Genomic DNA, 22,013 nt, shown 5'->3' on the forward strand with positions numbered 1-22,013 from the left:
TCAGTTTGTCACCCCTCACCCCTCTTGCCCCACCCAACACACACACACCTTTGGGGTTTTGACTGAGATTGCACTGAATCTGTAGATTAAATTGAGGAGAATTGACATCTTAATATTAAGTTTTCTGATCCATGAACAAGATATGTCTCTAAATATAATTCTCTCAGCAATGTTTTGTAGTTTTCAGTGTATACATCTTACATATCTTTTGTCAGAAAAGTGTTTTCTATTTTTTATGGTATTGTAAATGGTATTATTTTAAAAATTTTAATTCTTCATTGCTAGTTGTCAGTTTATAGAAATACAATTGAGTTTTGTATATCAATCTTGCTTCTTGTAACAATGCTAGGCTCTTTAGTTCTACTAGACTTTTAGTGGATTCTGTTGGGGTTTCTATACAAATGATAAAGTCATCTGAGAATAAAGATAGTTTCACTTCTTTTCTAATCTGGAAGCCTCTTATTCTTTTTCTTGTCTTACTGCACTGGCTAGTAAAATGTTTAATACAAGGAGCAGACATACTTGTCCTGTTCCTTATCCTTGGGGGAAAGCATTCAGTCTTTTACTACTATTAAGTATAATGTTAACTCTAAGTGTGTCATAAATATACTTTATGAGGTTGAACAAGTTCCTTACTATTTGTAGTTTGTTGAGTTTTTATAAGGAATGAATGTAGGATTCTGTCAAATCCTACATTCATCCTACACCTTTTTTCTTTGTCTATAGAGATGATCAAATGGTGTTCCTTTTTTTTTGCTAATATGGTGAATTATATTGATTGATTTTCAAATACTAAGCCAACCTTACAGTACTGGATAAACCCTGCTTGGTCATGATGTATTATCCTTTTTATATGTTGTTGGGTCTTATTTGCTAAACTTTGTTGAAAATATTTGCATCTATATTCATGAAGGATATGGATTTGTGGTTTTCTTTTCTAGTATTGCCTTTGCCTGGTTTTGGTACCTGGGTAATATTACCCTCATAGGATAGGATGGGAAGTATTCTCTACTCAATTTTGTAAAAAAAAAAAAAAACTTTTGTAGAATTGATATTACTTCTTTCTGGAATGACTGATAGAATTGACCAGTGATATAATTTGGGCCTAGAGTTTTCTTTGTGAGAAGACTTTAAAGTACAGATTCAATTTCTTTAATATATAGGGCTAATCAGATTATTTCATACATTGTTTTTCTGTCTTTCCTTTTTGATTGTTTCAGGTAGGAGAGTAAATCTTGTGCCTGGAGTTCATTTTGGCCAGAAGTGGAAGTTTAATGTGTTGATATTTAAAGTTTTATTCATCAAGAATTATGCTACTTCCTGAAATATACCTCAAAGAAGGATGGCTAGAAAGATGTCTCTCAAGTGGCTTATAAAGGAATGCTCTCTATGCTTAGATCCAGATTGGAGTCCATAGGCTTAGCCTAACTGGAAAACGGAACATGCACTGATTCACTTTTTATTGATGGAGGATTTGATAGGGGTCAATCAATATTTAGGTTCTCATAATCATAGTAATACAGTAATGTGTTTAAAGATGATTGACATTAACACTGGATGGTAATGTCTAAGAAATGCATTTGAAATAAAAACATCCATAGGGCTTTGCATTTTGTCTAACACAAAGGAGGTCCTCAATAAATACCTTTGTAATGAATGAATAAATGATTATGTAGAAAGCTTTGATTTCCTGGATTCTGTATCAAGAATTCCACATATCTCATCAATAACTTTTAAACATTCCAGGTATTAGAGATAATACAATTCCCAGGGACCTAATAAGAGACTCTGATAGTAACCTTTGTAAGTTTTTATAATTTATCAATGTCCCAGAAAGTGAGAAAGTAGTTAATATTTGAAGTTTATCAGTTACCCTTTGACAACCAACTTTGAAAATACAAATCAATTTCAAGACTAATTTTATACACTTATATTGTTAAATAAACCTTGGTTGATCAGTTAATTGCTGTATTTTGAAAATGAATTTCAACTGGTTTGATTTTCACAGTTGTAATAAATTTAGAGTGAAGTTGAAAAACTTACATAGTGGTAGTTTACACTCCATAAAATACCCTATGAATCATGTTTACCAATCACTATTTGTGTGTTATCTCTAATCAAATTGGCTCATGTAAGATGCCACTTTCTGAAAGTTTCAGGCAGAAAATAACACAAACATTTATTCTTTCAATAAACCAAATTTTCTTCTAACCTGTTGTTTCTTTTATTTTTGAAACCAAAGATGACAATGAAACATCAACAGAGCATTTGCAAATGTACTCCATATTTGTTGGCATAATGCGTGATTCTGGGTTAATAATTTACTCTGTAAATGGTTATTTCTAATTGGACACTCTTCCAGTTCATCATTAACACTTTTCAAAGCATTGGAATTCTTGAATAGAATTCTCCTTTTTTTCATAAAATGAGAACACTAGTAAGAAAATATTTCTTACTAATAACAATACTACACTTCCCGTATTCCTTTAATGCATTTAAAAACCACTGTCTCTGCACGTGTGCTCCAATGTTCATTGCAGCTTTGTTTATAGAGGCCAAAACATGGAAACAACCAAAATGCCCTTCGATAGATGAATGGATAAAGAAGTTGTGGTATATATACACAATGGAATACTATTCGGCGGTAATAAAAGATGATATAGGAACATTTGTGACAACATGGAAGGATCTTGAGATTATAATGCTAAGCAAAATATGTCAGACAGAAAAAGCAGAGAACCCTATGATTTCACTGATATGTGGTATATAAACCAAAAACAACAAAAGAGCAAGACAAACAAATGAGAAACAAAAACTCATAGACACAGATAATAGTTTAGTTGTTACCAGAGGGTAAGGGGGTGGGGGGAGGGAGATGAGGGTAAGGGGGATCAAATATATGGTGATGGAAGGAGAACTGACTCTGGGTGGTGAACACACAATGGGATTTACAGATGATGTAATACAGAATTGTACACCTGAAATCTATGTAATTTCATTAACAATTGTCACCCCAATAAATTAAAAAATAAATAAATAAATAAAAAGTCACTGTCTCTGCCCTTCTTCTGTCTTCATCTTGACTAGCTGTAACAATAGGCCACATTTTGAGATGAACAATTGAGCACAACGATTGCTGCACGACCTCATTCCACACAGGCTTTGACTGCGTAAGCATGCCACAGACACTCATCATGTTCAAAAGATTTTCACGTCAGTTCAACAAGCACTCCCGCTATGTGCCAGGTACTGTGCTAGGCAATGGTGATACAAAGATTAATAAGACAAGTTACTTATAATTCAGGAGCTTATTATCTAGACTAGCAGCTTTCAACTGAAGATTCTCAACACACTAGTGTGTTATGGTAAGTTATGAGGTGTGTCCTGCCAGTTTGAATAGTAAGTTATGAGGTGTGTCCTGCAAGCGAAGGCACTGCTTCTAAAAATTATTCGCATTTTATGAAATAAGCCAGAATAGCTACTGCCATAATCCTTTCACTTCCACACACTTGTTTTCTAGTATGTTCATGACACAAAGTTAACTAAAAAAAAAGGTATGATGAAAAACTAAGTGTAGCATGTTCTAAGTTTGTTTTTAAAATATCACATGGACAGCTAGGGGATAAATATTTTAAAAATTAATATAATATTTAAATTATTTAGTGTACCAAAACGTTAACAGTGGTTCTCTTTAGGTGGTAGAATTTTCATAACGTCATTGAAAATAATTCAAGATAATAAGAGATGTGCAAATGATTAATTATCAAATAAACACTCCAAATAGAATTGCCATATGAATTCAGAGGAGGGATGAATTCTTTCAAGCTAGAATGGATGTAGGACTTTATAGACAGGATGTGTCTCAAGGGTGGATGACTGCTGCAGAGAATATGAGGGTTGTGCTAACCCACAACCCTATGAAGTTAAGACAGACCTACGTCAGGTTCAATTTCACCTACCTACATTGACTCACATTGGACATACTATTCCAGGTGTATTAGGATCTAGGTAGTCATTTGCTTCTCCCTGTTGTATTTTAATCTATGCAGCTTGGGATAAAAGTAATTTTTGGCAGCTTCACCATCCTAGTGACTCACACTGAGCTTGCATTCAACTAACCCTCTCAAGTCTGTTCCTCTGCTGATGTTGAGCAACATTTCTCCCACACTGTACCAGGGTAGTTGCTTTGCTGATTCTGAGTGCAAGACTTTACATTTACAAACTATTAAATGTCATCTTGTTGGATTTGGCTGAGATTTCTAGATCACTGAGATCTTTTAGGCTCCTGACTCCAATGACTAACATATTTAAAGCCTCCGTCCAGTCTCTACCCCTCACCTGAAAGCTTGAGGAGCAGGCTGTTTAGGTAATGTACTGGTTATCAATTTATTGCCCCCTTTGCTCCAAATGTACATTCTTTGCCTGCTTTACAATAATGGAGCTGAACCTTGTAAATATTTCTCCTTTGCCAGATGGTACAATGTTAAGCTTTGTCAGGGGAAGGCACTGGAGGGACACTGGAGGAGGAAGGAGTTTGTCTCGCTGGTACCAGTATGCTCTTCTCAGCAGGCTTCTGCAACACATGGCTCCTATGGCACCTGGCTCCTGCAGCGCATGGCGACCAGTGGCACATGGCACCTCCCCGAGGGCACGCATCCCCTTGAACAGCCAACAGAATAGTGCTGCTGGTGTAACACCTTCCAGTGCCAGGCTTCTTTAGAACCCCTTCAGGCAGATTTCCCAGAGAGTCCTACTGGCACACAACCCCAGCCAACTGCTCTGCCACCTAAGAAGCCACAGCTACACTGCTTCCAACAGGGTCTGGATCTCAGCTCTGTTGGGGGGAACCTTTTTAGGGTTGGTGGCTGCTCCTAATATCTGCGATTCCTCTGTTCTTTAGAGTTCTTACTCTTTACTAGCCAATCCTCTATTACCCCAATCCTCTGCCACAGTTAATTTGTTATATTGAACTTTCTTTCTTCAAATTATATGGGACTTTTCCCTCCTGGTTAGACCCTGACTGATAAAGGTGGTTATTCAAACTATTGATAAAGATGTTGCTGGGATAGCGATAAGGACAAAGCTACCCAAATCTTCCTGACATATAACAATCTGCTCAACAAGGCAGATTTGGTAATATAATATAATTTGGTAATATAATATGGAAAGGTTTTCACAAAAATATCCAAAATATAAATTGTGGAGGCGATTATTTGGAGAATTTATTTATGTGTGACAGCTCATCTCTGCATTTACAGCTCCCTCTACCTGCAACACCCACCCATCCTTCTTCCCACACTGGCTCCCTCAGTTACATGTCAGTTCAAACTTCAGCTTCTCATTGAAGCTTTCCCTGACCATTCCATCTAAGTTTGAACTCAACCCCACACCTTACCAGTCTATCTCTGGAACATCATCCATTTTAATTTCTTCATACTACTTATTATATTTACTTATTTATTGTCTGCTTTTTTTAAAAGATTTTTTTTCATTGGGGAAGGGGAACAGGACTTTATTGGGGTACAGTGTGTATTTCCAGGACTCTTTCTCCAAATCAAGTTGTTGTCCCTTCAATCCCAGTTGTGGAGGGTGCCGTTCAGCTTCAAGTTGTCCCTTCAGTCTCAGCCGTGGAGGGCACAGCTCAGCTCCAGGTCCAGTTGCCGTTGCTAGTTGCAGGGCAACTGTGGGAGTTGAACCGGCAACCTTGTGGTTGAGAGGACATGCTCCAACCAACTGGGCCATCCGGGAGCTCAGCGGCAGCTCAGCGGCAGCTCAGCGGCAGCTCAGCGGCAGCTCAGCGGCAGCTCAGCGGCAGCTCAGCTCAAGGTGCCTTAGTTGCAGGGGGCTGAGCCCACCATCCCTTGAGGGATTAGAAGAGTTAAACTGGCAACCTTGTGGTTGAAAGCCCACTGGCCCACGTGGGAATCAAACCGGCAGCCTTCGGAGTTAGGAGCAGGGAGCTCCAACCGCCTGAGCCACCGGGCCGGCCCTATTGTCTGCTTTTAACCTCTTGAACATAAGCTGCAAGAGAGAACTGAGCTCATCTCTCCAACACCTAGTCCAGTGCCTGGCACATAATGAGCGTTCCATAAACATTTGTTGAATTGAGAGAATTTCTCCATGATCTTACATGAATGAGATAACATGCTATTTAAATTAGAGACGTAAAGATGTTATTAAGATTTTACACTTGTGAGTTATCCATCAACTGTCAAGTCAGAGTCTTTATAAATGATGAGCATTTCTAGAATGGATATAAACTTAATAAAAATGAAAGGAGAAAGTCTGTAGTCCCCCCAAATCAAATGTAGGTTGTTATACTAACATACTACTTACCAATTTTGTTTTTTCCTTCTTCATACTTTATTCTTTGTAAAATATGATGTACAATTCTACTTCTTGTGGCATTGTTGAAGAAAGTGTCTTTGTTGTGTATGATGAAGCTGCACACACACATTGAAAACACAAGTTGAGGATAATTGGAGGCAAGGGGTCAAATCTTTGATACAGTTTGGTGTTACTCATATAGAGGTGTCTCCAATCAGGCAGAGAGAGGGTATGTCTAGAAGAGCATGAGAGCCCAGAGGTCACACCAGGGGCAGGAAGCCCACAAATCTCCGTAGTTTTGGTTCTCAGTCTCCTGAGCATTTAACGTCATTATATGTCAGGAAGGAGCTAGAGCTAAACAAAATTAAGGAACCTTAAAATAAACTAATAGCGAGTCGAAGCCTCACATTTTATTTTTCTCAGTAAGGTCATTAGACAAATTCAACTAAAAATTCATTTTGTTTTCATCTCTTCTCTTCTACCCCACCGCCTCCCATGTCATAACCACCTTATTTTTCAGGAATTTTATTATCTGAGACTGGCTAGGATGGTGGACACAGGACTTAGGGAATGAGCTCTGGTCTGGCTCAGGAGAGAGATGAAAGGGAAGTCTCTAGAAATCACTCCTGTCCATTCTTTTCCCATGTTCTTTCCTGGATGAGACCTCTTTCCTAAGCCTGTACTTGATTGCTTTCTCTCTCAGCCAGCAGCCCATCCAGACTTTCACTCACACCCCGACATTGGGTTTTCCAGTCGATGTTCCTACCCTACTGACAGGTTTATCCAGGTGAGAGATAGAGCTTCCAGGACCATATAATCCAGCATGAAGTGGGCATGACTTCCCTTCCCAGGAATGTGTTGAATAGTAGACTACTAGAGATACTGTAAGTAGAATTGCTTCGTAAATTGTGAAGTTTAACCAAGCAATCTTTGATGGGGTTCTTTGTATGAGTTGAACACCATGCAAGGTATATCAGTGTTGACAGCCATTGTCCTCAAAATCCAACTCAGCAGTCACCTCCCCCAGCAAATTTCCCCACCCCTTTAACTGCACTCCTGCCCCCAAAAGAATTCAGTACTCTCTCCTGAGCTTCTTATCTTGAAAATACATTAATTTACTGATTGTTCTCTACTGCCATTTATATGTTTTTATTCATTCACTCAGCAAATGTTTATTGGGGGCTCTCTGTAAAGTACTGATTGTATAATGGTAAATAAAATAGATAAAATCTTTGTCCTTGAGAGGCCTACAGGCTAGTGGGGAAGACAAACCATAAAGGAAATGAACGTGATCGCAGGGCGGAGGTGGGCAGAATCAGCTTCCTTTGACATGCCTTCCTCCCACACAAGATTGTGGGCTCATTCGGGACAAAACGCTGAATCATCATTATTTCTGTCGCCCCAGCATATAGATGTGGCTGTAACACAGTACAGGTATAGGTGTTTGAACAGCAGTAATGGGGATTTATGTTGGAAAAATTGTCATTGAATGTTTTTCTTTAAGAAGAAGGATTATCAAGAATCACTCAAATGATGGAGAAAGAGATAAAACTGGCCTAGAGAAAGGGTGGTCTAGACATGGGGTTTGGTTTGGGAACAGAGTTGGGAATGTTAGTTTAGGATAACATATAAAGGAGAGAATGGGCAGAGAATATGAAGACAAAACATGTAAATCATATGAACCGATTCCTTAGAGAAGTAATTTCCTCTCACTTTTACTTCTCTTGAATTCTGTTACTGAATATTTTTCTCAGAAAAAACGTAATTTGACTTGATGGATGAGAGATAAATGCTACGGGGGTGAATGAGGAAGCTGCAGAATTTATTTTATATTTTCTCTAGAGTTTTCTGAAAACATTTTATGGTATCAAAGAGGAAGAGGTAAAAACCAAGAGACACATTGAAGGTGCTTCCTTTTATTTTATCCTCCTCTGTTTTTTCACCTTACTTGAGACACACCAGATAAAGATGTCATAAAGAAATAGACAACAAATAAAAAAAGCCCATTTTGACTCACAATTTCATATGATAACTGAAAGCTGATAAGCACAGCCATACTTGACAAGACAATTTCAAGCTTAAAAGCCCATGTCCCTCTGTCACTACATGTTTTTCTGCTTCCTTCTCCTTTTATGGCATCACATTACATTCTATGAGCTCATGTGATAGTTCTCTGTAAGTACTAAAGACAATCTTCACAATTGTGTTTTCCTCTTCCTCACATCTACATTGTACCTGGAGCCTGGAAATACTATAGTTGGAATAAATGTACAAAGTGTGATCAAACAATACTGTGAATGTTTAAATAAAAGGTAATTTATTATAGTAAAAGACAGATTGCCATTAATCCCCCTCAAAAAACTCCCCCTTGCTTCCAACACACTTATCCCATTATTCTTGCCACTTTCTGAAGCAGTTTTGAAAATCCTCTTTCATGAATGTCTTTAGTTGCACTGTCATGGCTGCCTCAATGTCCTGAATTGACTCAAAACATTTACCTTTCATGGTCATTTTGACTTTGGGGAAGAGCCAGAAGTCACACGGTACCAGATTTGGTGAATAAGGTGGATGAGGACACCCTATAATGTTTTTATTTTACAGAAATTGCTGTACCAGAAGTGATGCATGACACAGAGCACTGTCATGATAGAGGATGATTTATTGCACACGTTAAAACACACCTTCTCTCAACTGTAGCTCACACCCGATTGCACCGAACAAGTTGAAACTTGTCACACACTATTACTAAGGTTCGAAGTGCTGCTTCCCATATTGAAGGTCCTTGACTTTCCATTGGATGGCACTTGGCAGCAGCATTCACTATATTTTGTGATCACAACAGAAAGGCTCCATGTCACACATCACTTCTGGTATGGCACTTTCTGTCAAATAAAAGCATTACGGTGTGTTCTCATCCACCTTATTCACTGGATCTGTCTGGTACCATGTGACTTCTGGCTCTTCCCCAAAGTCAAAATGATCATGAAAGGTAAATGATTTGAATCGATTCAGGACATCAAGGTAGCCACGACAGTGCTGTTAGACACTCACGAAAGAGGACTTTCAGAACTGCTTCAGAAAGTGGCAAGAATTATGGGATAAGTGTGTTTGAAGTGAGGGGGAGTACTTTGAGGGGGATTAATGGCAATGTGTCTTTTACTGTAATAAATATTTTTTAAATTTAAATATTCACTGTATTTTCTGATCACAGCTCATACAGAGCATGTGCCAGGAGCTATTTAAGCACTCCAGATACGTTAACTCATTCAATCCTTACAATAACCCAGGAGGTTAAGTACTCTATAGCGCCATCTTATGAATAAAGAATCAGAGAGCTTAAGTGATGTGCCCAAAGTCACTGATTATATAATGGTAAGAGGCAAAGCCAGGATTTGAACTCAGGCAGTCTGGCTCTAGAGAATCCACTACACTCATCTGACTTTCTGGGTCAGAAACTTCCTGACTCCTAGAAGTTGGCTTTCCTTGGGATTAGCCCAAGAGTTGCTCCGTTTGGAATGCTCTCTTTGCTTCCACTCATCCTTCAAACCTCAGCTCAGGGCACGTCTACCTCCAAGGGTCTTCCTGAGCCCCTAGCTTTACCCTGAAAAGTAATGTGGTGCTATAAAAACAGAAGGAAGCAGAAACCCTTTAATGAAGGAGAGAGATGGGATTTTAGTTATAACATCACTCCTGCTTTTCCTTAAGATGCTGAAGTGAGATAGTCTTCAGTCTACCTTGGCTTTGCCACTTACTATGTGGTGTTAGGACCGCCCCTCAACTTCTCTGAGTCTCGGTTTCTTTATCTGTGAAAATGGGGATAACACTGTAATTTCTCATAGGGTTTTTGTAGAATTAGGAGAGATGATGAGTACTGCTGAGCCCACCATCTGGCAGTCAATAAGCTCTCAGAGTTAGCTGTCATTGCTGTTGCTTCTATGACATTATACAGTTCTTGTCTGCCTACATGCCTGACTTCTCTGTGTGAGTTTCTTGAGGCAGGGACCAGCCACACTCATCTCTGTCTCCTAGCACTGGTACAGGGTTTGGCACATAACAAGCTCTCAAAGTTGGCTCAAATGAGCTGACCTTCTGGAGAACTCTAGCTAACACTGGAGCTTACGAGACTAAATCTCATCTCCTTATACCTTGGCCTCTACTCTTGCTTCATGGAAATCTTTCTACCCACTCCATCTTTCCAGCTACTACTTGAACCATTCTCTCTACAAATTGCCTAAGGATCTTCCTGTAGGGTATGGAGCAATCTCATTTTCTCTGTCAATCCTTCAAACTGGAGGGCTAAGAGAAGGAACAGTGATGATTCTCTACATCCTGGTTCTTAAGCTTTTCTTAGTCACTTAGCCAAAACAACTTTCTTCAAATGAAATCAATCTCTGTCTCTCTGTCTCTCTGTCTCTCTCTGTCTCTCTCTCTGACACACACACACACACACACACACACACACACACAATGGAAGCTGAGCTGTTCTGAAAAACATAAGACTTGGTGCTCAGTCTCTGAGGTATCAGGGCTCCACCCAGGACTGTAAACTCAGCTCTATTTGCACACTTTGCTGGTGGGACAGCAAGTCAGTACAAATTCTGAGGGCTACTTGACCAGATCTATCAAAATTATGCATATATCCTCACTAAATATCTCCTGACCCAGTAATTCCTCCTTTAGAAATTTATTCTACAAATACACTCACACGTGTGCAAAGTGACAGATGTATGCAAATGTTCATTGTTGCATAAGTTATAATAGCAAAAAAATTGGAAATGACCTAAATAATTCATCAGTGGAGGATAGGATAAACAAAAAGATGAAGAGTGCTCACTGTAGATATAAACAAAAAAAAATGTCCAAGACACTGCAGGGGAAAAGCAAGGTTCAAAACAGTCACAAAGCTATTTGTGTCAAAAAGACAAACATATACAAATAAGGAAATAATAGCTGTAAAAGTACTGACACATACATTCACTTGTGCATGCATAAAATAACTATGGAAGGATACATATCGGAAATGCTGGTTGCCTCTGGGAACTAGGTGGCTGGGAAGGTAGGAAGGAAACTTCAATGTACATACTTAGGAAATTTTTATCACATGTAAGTACTGTCTATAAAAATGGAAATATATTTTTAAAAATAAATTTTAAAGGGAAAATGCAATTTCTGTTGCAGGTGTGTTCTCACCTTCCCCCTGAGTGGTTAGGAGGGGAATACACTGCTGAATTGGTGGAAGATTAAGGCTCTAAACCTACATATCCTTCTCCTGCCCTGTGGAGGGGTTATGTAACATGCACAATGTCACACAACCAGCAGGTGGTGAGGAGGGATTCAAAAACCATCTGTCTTGTTCCAAATTTTCCCATTAGTTTGTAAAAGGAACTGCTGGGAGCACAGGTCTGCCTGTACACATGTGTGTGTGAAGGGGGTTTTCTGGATGCTTCTATCTTGCCCTGTGAAGAAGGCTCTGCTTAAGTAATGGATAAACGTGAGCCTGAAGTTCCCACCAATTCCCTGTTAGGGCCTCTATGCTCCTGTTCTCTCCAGAGGCAAGCAACCCTTCGTTTTCATTTGGCAAGACTCATGATCTCCTCCTTGCCAGGAAGGGAGGAAATGGGAAAGGAATATGCTGTGAAATTGAGGTTTAGTTACAGACTTCCATGAGAAGTAATTATTTGTTCTTTAGTAATACATTCTCCCATGGCCAACTGTCCAAAGCAGTGGTATAAAGTACTGCTATGTGCTGTTTGTTTAATAAGCAAGCATTCTACTTGTTCTGTGCAAAGCAATGTGCAATGATTGAGGATGTTGCATGTGGAGGTGGGTAGAGGGTAGGAAGGGATGTAAGTGTTATGTATGTACATATTTTGAGTGAGGGGAATGCAAAGGTGAAAAGAACCCAGCTCTTCTCCTAAGAGGAATTTCTATTCTTATTAGACAAAATGAGAAACACATGAACATTCAATAGTATAAATTAGGGAAAGGTGTTCATTACAGCTGGGTATAAAATCAGCTAATTAGAAAGTGTGCTGCTTTTAAAGGCAGATAACTCATTGCTTTCTAAAAACTCTCCTCTTAGGCCATGGCTATGAAGATAAGACCACACTTTCTTCACAACTACTTTAATTTGAATTTTCTGGAGTCCAGTACTATTGAACAGAAATTTCTGAGATATTGAAAATGTTTTATATCTGTGCTACCAACATGGTAGCCACTAGTCACAAGTAGCTCTTGAGCACTTAAAACTGTGGCTAGTGCAATTGAGAAAGTGAATTTCTATTTTTATTTAATTTTCACTGACTAAAATTCAAATTCAAATAGCCACATGTGCAAATAAACATTTTGACAGCACAAATAAACAACTGCCAAGATTGTGGATAACACGTTGAGCATTTGGGCAGAGGCTCAGTAACGGGATCCTTATCCTGCATCACCCTTTGAAGCAGAAGAGTGTGAGATGGGTGAGAATGCTCTCCAGGTCCATGTATAGGTTGTCAGAAGACCTGGGTTCAAGTCCTGCTCTTCCACTTTAGCTGTCTGGCTTTGAGGAAATCATTGAGTTTCTTTGAGACACAGTTACTTCTCAGGAAAATGAGAGTGATTTTGCCTTAATTGCCCAAGGATAGGGTTAGATAGTCACAAAGTGAGACTATAAAGTATTGAGATAGATCATCAAACTTAGTTGGTAAATGACTGGACTCCATATACCCAATTGCCTACTTGACATAGCATTTGAATTCTAAGAGACAACTCAAACTGATCATGTCCCAAACAGAACTCTTGATCTGCACTCTTAAGAGAAAAATCTGTTTATTCCCTAGTCTTTTCCATTTTAATAAATGGTACTGCTAAAAACTAAAATAAATGAACAGGACTATCAACCTTAAAAGCTTCTGCACAGCAAAAAAAACTGTCGACAAAATAAAGAGGCAACCAACTGAATGGGAGAAGATTTTTGCAAACAGTGCCTCCGATAAGGGGCTAATATCCAAAATATACAAGGAACTCATGCAACTCAACAACAGAAAAACAAACAACCCAATTGAAAAATGGCCAGAGGACCTGAAGAGACATTTCTCCAAAGAGGACATACAAAGGGCAAATAGACATATGAATAAATGCTCAACATCACTAATTATCAGAGAAATGCAAATAAAAACCACAATGAGAGATCACCTCACCCCAGTTAGAATGGCTATCATCAACAAGACAAATAGTAACAAGTGGTGGAGGCTGTGGAGAAAAAGGAACCCTTATACACTGTTAGTGGGAATGCAGACTGGTGCAGCCGCTATGGAAGGCAGTGTGGAGGTTCTTCAAAAAATTTCGAATAGAATTATCCTATGACCCAGCAATCCCTCTCCTGGATATCTACCCCAAAAATCTGAAAACATGTATCCATAAAGACACGTGTGCTCCGATGTTCATTGTAGCTTTATTTATGGTGGCCAAGACATGGAAACAACCAAAATGGCCTTCGATAGATGAATGGATAAAGAAGTTGTGGTATATATACACAATAGAATAATATTCAGTGTTAAGAAAAAATGAAATAGAATCATTTGTGACAACGTGGATGGATCTTGAGATTATAATGCTAAGCAAAGTAAGTCAGACAGGAAAAGCAGAGAATCAAATGATTTCACTGATATGTGGTATATAAACCCAAAACAACAAAAGAACAAGACAAACAAATGAGAAACAAAAACTTATAGACACAGACAATAGTTTAGTGGTTACCAGAAGGTAAGGGGGTGTGAGGTGGGAGATGAGGGTAAAGAGGATCAAATATATGGTGATGGAGGGAGAAATGACTCTGAACATACAATGGGATTTATAGATGATGTAATACAGAATTGTACGCCTGAAATCTATGTAACTTTACTAACAATTGTCACCCCAATAAACTCTAATTAAAAAAAAAAGAAATGGTACTGCTACACATCCAATTTCTCAAGTCACAAATGTGAAATGCATCCTTGATTCTTTCTTTCCCTCATGTCCAATATCCAATCAAATTTTTAGAGATCCTCTTCCCAAATGTATCCTGAACTTGATCCTTTCGCCCTTTTGCTTTGAAGTTGTTTCTAGGACCATTGCAATAGCCTCTGAACTATTCTCTCATTTCACTCTTTCTCCCTTTAGTTCATTCTCTACATAGCAATGATCTTTTAAAACATAAATAAAATCTATCCCTCTCTCTTCAATGACTACTCATAGATTTGGAATAAAGCTCCTTTCCATGGTCTACATGCTCCTACCTGGTCTGGTTCTTGCCTACACCAACAACCTTATCTCCTCCTCTCTTCCTCCTCTTACCCCTTGTAAACCATTATACTGCTCATTTTTCTGTCCTTGGAAATAACCCAGACTGTTATTGCCAAGGGCTTTTGCTCACGATGTTCCCAGATTTTTGAACAACTTTTGTATCAGCTTAAATTTATCACCTTACGATCCAGCTAGACATTCACTCTCCAGCCCCACAAGTCACTTTCTCTCTCTCTCTCTCTCTCTCTCTCTCTCTCTCTCTCTCTCTCTCTCTCTCTCTCTCGCCATAACCTTCTTTCATTTTCTTATGTTTTACTCTCCAAAATTTTTATTAGCGTACAGGTAAGGGGAGATGTGTCTCCATGTTCTTATCTGCCCCCCTTCTTCCCTAGAATGAAGACTTTCTGAGGGTAGGGTTTGGACTGCCTTGTTCCCTACTCTAGGGCCTGAGGGACTAAGCAGACCACATGTTCTTCATTACCCAGAGGCCCACTGAACATTCCAGAAATTGTCAGATTACGTTATAGATAAATTTTACATTTTTTTCCCTAACTTGTAAAATTCTGAAAATCAGTTTATTCTATCATGATGCTTCGTATGTGATACTACTTTGGGGGAAACAAAGGCAACAAAGAAGCTTTTGAAACTTTGTTTAACACCTATTTTATGGAATTTCTGAGATTGATAAACAAGTATCCTCAAAGGAATGAAAATCTCCATGGTTTAAAACTTCAAGTAGTTATCTTTCTCAAGAAGCATTTATTTCCTTATAGATGGTGCTGTACAATTATTTCAGAATTACAGTCACATTACTGACCTCCATAAACTGAAAAAAAACAAACCCAAGGCATATGGCAAAGCAGGAAATAGACCCAGGTCACTAATGAAGGCATGTTTCTTAGCCCTGGAGCAGAGGTGCCTCTGTGCCTCGCTGGATGCCAGAGGTGCTATCCATCAGTGATGGCTACACGCGTCTCGGTCTCCATTTTTTTTTTTTTTTTAAGATTTTACTTTTTTTTTTTTTTTTTTAATATCTGAGTATTTATTTATTTATTTATTTTTTGAGAGCCCACTGGCCCATGTGGGAATCGAACCGGCAGCCTTTGGAGTTAGGAGCACGGAGCTCTAACCGCCTGCGCCACCGGGCCGGCCCCTCGGTCTCCATTTTTAATGGAAGCATCTATTGTAATTATCCTGTGCCCATCTCCTCACTGTCTCTTGGAAATGTAGGGGGCAATTAACTGGTCTTATTTCATTAACAGTTCTCTGGCTCAAGAACCTCACCTGAAGAGCTGCTTCTAAGAACTCTCATCCCCAATGGAACCTAATGTTGGAACATGAGATCCCGGATGTTGAGCCTGATGCCATATTGGGATGAGACCTTCGGGGATCCTAGAATAGGAATGAATATATTTTCTATGTGGGTGAAATGAAAATAAATGATGGCCAGAGGGAAGACTGTGGTAGACTGTGAAAAATGGCCGCAATTCTTCACATTCCTGTATACATATTCCTTTGGAACTTTTTGCTTCTTCCATCAAGAGGTAGTGTATCTCTTCACCCTTTGAATCCGAGAGGGACCTGTGACTGACTTTAATCAACAGAATGTGGCAGAAGTAATTTTGTGAGAGTTCTGAGCCTAGGCCCAGGTTCTGTAGCTTCCACTCCTGCGCACTTGAAATACTGCCCCAAGACTGCCAATGTAAAGAAGCCTGAAAATAAATATTTCAGGAAACTTTCTTAATTGGGTTTTAAATAAAAATTTCCTTTTTAACAAGGAGAAGCAAAGGTGATACAGTTAACTGTCACTTAAATTACATCCTCAAATTAATGAAAATTTAAGTAGGAACAAAGCAACCAATTAATTTTTTATGTGACAAGGCCTATTTTGAGAGTTCTCTGGGCTTTAGGCAACCGCAGTACAATAACTAACTTTTTCTCTTAAGTAGACTTGTTATGAGTAAAAGGATGAGATAATTATCAGACTAAACATATAATATTCAGAGTACTGACTGTTTGGTAAAGATTTTCAAGCCTCATTTTAGGATTAAGGTGATAAGCTCGTGGAATATAAAATAATTGGAGCATTTTCTTATTCCAATGGTCATTTCTAACTCTACTTCATGATATCAGCTTTGCTATTTGAATGTTAAATAGAAGTTAAGAAATATTTCCTCTTGAGACCTCCAGATAAAGATGGAGAATTAAACACTTGCCTTCAATTTTGCTCTCTTTCAAAACCCTATAAGAATAATAGTAAAGCGTGTGTGTACGTGTACACATCTGTGTGTGCTTAAATAAAGGTATAAACCCTCCAAGAACAAAGATAACAAAAGACAATAGCAACAAAATGTTGGAATGTGAAAAGCAGACAGATACGTAGTAACAGATTTAGGGGACCAGAAAACTAAGAATCCTAAACCAGCTCTTGGGAAAAACCAAGAACAATCATATTTATGCTACAAAAATCTCATAAAATTTTAGACCTGGGATACCAGTGACCTCTAGAAGTGGGATGAAATGGATGTTAAAATAGGTACTGGTTAAAAGCTTTGTAGGAAGATGTTAGGTGCCCATATCCTCACTTGTACTCTACCAGATGACTGGAGTTTTGTTTTTGTTTTGTTTTCATAAGATAATGCAGTCTCTAAACTGTAAAACATCAGGCATAGTTAGGGTAGTGAAAACTGAAGGATCGAGTGAATATTTGTATCCTGGCATCCAGCTATCATCATCCACTTAGGCTACAGAATATTGGCAGCCAGGCCTTGACTTTCCAGGCAGAAGACTGGCAAATCCTTCTCTGGGGAATCTGATCTGTCTAAGATGAAAGATCTAAAGGCAGTGACATTAGAGACTCCAAAATGAAACCACCCAGTTTTTCTTACGATGAAGCCCTCCGTGGACAGGCCCCACCTATTACTTTGCACTTACATTCAAGTTTTGTATTTCCTATTCTTAACTATAGTCAACCAAAGATTACTAGGTATCTGAAGAAATCAATTAAAACCTACTAAAAAATCATGATGAATAAAGGCCATACGTGACAAACCCCCAGCTAGCATCATATTCAATGGTGAAAAGCTAAAAGCTTTCCCTCTAAGATCAGAAAAAGACAAGGATGTCACTCTCATCATTTTTATTCATCATACTACTGGATGTTCTAGCCAGAGCAATTGAGCAAGAAAAAGAAATAAAAGGCGCTCAAGTTGGAAAGGAATTAGTAAAACTGTCACTATTTGCAGATGACATGATATCATGATATTATATATAGAAAACCCTAAAGACTCAACCAAAAAACTGTTAGAATTAACAAATTCAATAAAGTTGCAGAATACCAAATTAATATATAAAAATATGTTGTATCTCTGTACACTAATAATGAACTATCAGGAAAAAAATTAAGAAAAACATTCCATTTATAATTGTATCAAAAAGAATGAAATACCTAGGAATAAATTTAATCAAGGAGATGAAAGACCTGTACACTGAAACTATAAGATACTGGTGAAAGAAATTGAAGATGACACAAATAAATGGAAAGATATTCCATGCTTATGGATAGGAAGAATTAATATTTCAAAATATCCATACTACCCCAAACAATCTACAGATCCAATGCAATCCCTCTCAAAATACCAATGACATCTTCCACTGAAATAAAACAAACAATGCTAAAATTTGTATGGAATCACAAAGAACCTGAATAGCCAAAGCAGTCTTGATAAAGAAGAACAGAGCTGAAGGCATCATGCTCCTTGATTTCACACTATACTACAAAGCTTTAGTAACCAAACAGCATGGCAATGGCATAAAAACAGACACAAAGATCAAAGAAACACAATAGTGAGCCCAGAAATAAACCTAAATATTTATGGTCTAGCCAAGAACATACAATAAGGACAGTCTCGCCAATAAAAGGTGTTGGGAAAACTGGACAACTATATGCAAAAGTATGAAACTTATCTTATACCATACATAAAAACTAACTCAGAATGGATTAAAAATTTGAATATAATACATGAAGCCATAAAACCCCTGAAGAAAGCTGGTGGTAAGCTCATTGATATCAGTCTTAGTGATAATTTTTTGGATTAGACACCAAAAGGCAACCCATGGAATGGGAGAAGATATTTGCTGATCATATATATGATAAGGGGTTAATAACCAAATATATAAAGAACTCACAACTCAATAGCAAAACAACCCAAACATTCCAATTTAAAAACAAAATGGGCAGGGGATGTGAATAGACATTTTCCCTGAGAAGACATACTAATGGTTCAACATCACTAATCATCAGGGAAATGCAAATTAAATCCGCAATGAGATATAACCTCACACCTGTTAGAATGGCTATTATCAAAAAGAAGAGAAATATTATCAAAAAAAAGTGAGGATGTGGAGAAAAGGGAACTCATGTGCTCTGTTAGTTGCATTGTAAACTGGTACAGTCACTATGGAAAACATTATGTTTTCCATAATTTAAAAATATATAACTACATATGACCCAGCAATTCCACTTCTGCATATTTACTAAAGGAAATGAAAACACGAACTTGAAATAATATCTGCACCCCCATATTCATTGCATCATCATTTACAGTAGCCAAGGTATAGAAGCAACCTAAGTGTCCTTTAAGGATGAATGGATAAATATCACACACACACACACACACACACACACACACACACACACACACGAATAGAATTCAGCCATTAAAAAGAAGAAAATCTTGCCATTTTCAACAGCATGGATAAACCTTGAGGGTATTATGCTAAGTGAAATAAGTCAGATAAAGACAAATACCATGTACCACCACAGAAAAGAAAACAAGTTACACAAGACATATATCATCTCACTTATATGTGGAATCTAAACAAACAAACAAACAAACAAACAAACAAACAAACAAGCTCACAGACACAGAGAACAGATTGGTGATTGCCAAAGGTAGGAGGTAGAGGGTTGAGGGGGGAGGTAGGCAAAATAGGAGAAGGGAGTCAAAAGGTACAAACTTCCAGTTATACGGTAAAATAAATAAGTATTGGGGATGTAATGCACAGCATGGTTAATTTAGTTAATAATACTATACTGCATATTTAAAAGCTGCTAACAGAGTAAATCTTAAAAGTTCTCATCGGGGCCGGCCTGGTGGCTCAGGGGGTTAGAGCTCCATGCACCTAGTCCGAAAGCTCCTGGTTTGATTCCCACATGGGCCAGTGGGCTCTCAACCACAAAGTTGCCAGTTCAATTCCTCGAGTCCTGCAAGGGATGGTGGGCTGTGCCCCTGCAACTAAAATTGAACACGGCACCTTGAGCTGAGCTGCCGCTGAGCTCCCGGATGGCTCAGTTGGTTGGAGGGTGTCCTCTCAACCACAAGGTTGCCGGTTCAACTCCCATAAGGGATGGTGGGCTGCGCCCCCTGCAACTAGCAATGGCAACTGGACCTGGAGCTGAGCTGCGCCCTCCACAACTGAGACTGAAAGGACAACAACTTGACTTGGAATAAAGTCCTGGAAGTACACACTGTTCCCCAATTAAAAAAAAAAAGTTCTCATCATTGAAAAACCCTGTAACTGTATGGTGACAAATGTTAACTAGACTTATTGTGGTGGTGATCCTTTTGCAATATATACAAATATAATCATTATGGTGTACACCTGAAACTAATATGTTATATGTCAATTATACCTCAATTTAAAAAATCATTATGCTCAGAGAATTAAGATAATTGAATTATAAAAAAACGGAAAATATGATTTTAAAAAGCCAAAACATTATGAGAATAGCTCTTAAAAACTAAAACAAAACGAGAGCAGAAATTAAAACTCAAAGAATTAAAAATAAGTTGAGGAAATCTCTCAGTTACATATTATGCAAAATGGAGAAAATACAAGGACACAAGAGGATCAGCTCAGGAAGTCCTATATCTGAAAAATAGGAATTCCAGAAAGAGAAGGAATAAATCCACAAAATTCAAGAATTACGCAACAAAATTTTCCTAAACTGAAAGAGTATTCAAGAGGAAAATGTCCACAGAGTCCCCATTACAATAGATGAACACAGAACCACATCAAGATCATCACTAGGATATTTCAGAGCCCTGGGGACGAAGAGCTCATGATGCTAGCCTCCACAGAAAAGAAAACAAGTTACAGAGAGAGAATGAGAAACGGGAATGTTTTTGAAGTTCTCTGCAGCAGTATTGAATTTTAGAATCAAAAGAGCAAGACTTTTAAAATTCTGAGAAAAGGAATTTGTCTGGATATAGAATTGTATACACAGTCCAACTATCATCACGAGTGAACTACAATAGATATGTGTATTAGTTTGCTATAACAAAGTACTCTGGGTTGGGAGGCTTAAAGAACAGAAACGTATTTTCTCATAATTTTGGAGCTGCTTCACGGATAGATGGAAATTTTTTCTGAGCCTAAGAGCTGATATAATAACATCTACTTTATTGGTTTAAGGTAAAACAAACCTGGGTTAAAATCTTGATTCTGCCAAGTACAGCTGACCCTTGAAAAATGCCAGGGTTAGGGGCACTAACCTCCATTCTCCATGCAGTCAAAAATCCACATATAACTTTGGACTCCCCAAAAGCTTAACTACTAAAAGCCTACTGTTGACTGGAAGCCTTACGAATTAACAGTCAATTAACACATATTTCGTATGTTATATGTAGTATATACTGTATACTTACAACAAAGCCGGAAACAAATGTTATTACGAACATCATAAGGAAAACACATTTACAGTATTTATTGAAAAAAATCTGTGTATAAGTGAATCTGTGCAGTTTAAACCCATGTTGTTCAAGGGTCAACTGTACTGTTTGAATTTAGGAAAGTAACTTCTTTAAGACTCAGTATCCTTATGTTTCAAATGGGACCTCAACAACGCCCACTTCAGAGGGAGGTGTGCAGATTAGGAGGTATTGTATGTAGTGTTCTCATGTACACAGTGGGCTCGTAAATTGTAGTTTTATGATTTTATTATTAGCTCATTTTTTATAAAGATTACTGAGCCTCATAGTTCTAACATGCCCCAATAAATAAGTACCCGCTACTTTGAAATCAGGGGTTGAAAGGTCTTTTAATAAATGTATTTTAATAAAATATTTCGGACACACACAAAAAATGTATTGAGAATGATATCAAACACATATGTACCCGCTAACTCGGAAATAAAAGTTTGCAGATGTACTTGAAGTCCCCTGTGGGCTTCTCAATTTTAGTCCCTCCCCCAGAAGTAATCACTGTCAGAAATGTTTTATAATCCCTAATGTGTATGTATTCCTACATACACATCATTATATTGTATGTTTTAAATCTTCACAGAAATGGTATCATGCTGTACTCATTCTCCTGTAACCAGCTTTCCCTGTGCAACCATTTGAGGCTCATTC

At 38.1% G+C, this 22,013-nt stretch overlaps 1 protein-coding gene across 1 annotated transcript in view; it reads right to left on the minus strand.

Moving 5' to 3' along the window:
- ANO4 (anoctamin 4) overlaps positions 1–22,013 on the minus strand; it is a 300,178-nt gene that overhangs the window by 82,167 nt on the left and 195,998 nt on the right. The window contains exon 9 of the mRNA XM_081061537.1: positions 6,337–6,443. Coding sequence (XP_080917663.1) covers positions 6,337–6,443 — 107 coding nt within the window. The remainder of the gene's footprint in view (positions 1–6,336; positions 6,444–22,013) is intronic.

Source organism: Rhinolophus hipposideros, assembly GCF_964194185.1.
Source record: "Rhinolophus hipposideros genome assembly, chromosome: 9".
NCBI lineage: Eukaryota > Metazoa > Chordata > Mammalia > Chiroptera > Rhinolophidae > Rhinolophus > Rhinolophus hipposideros.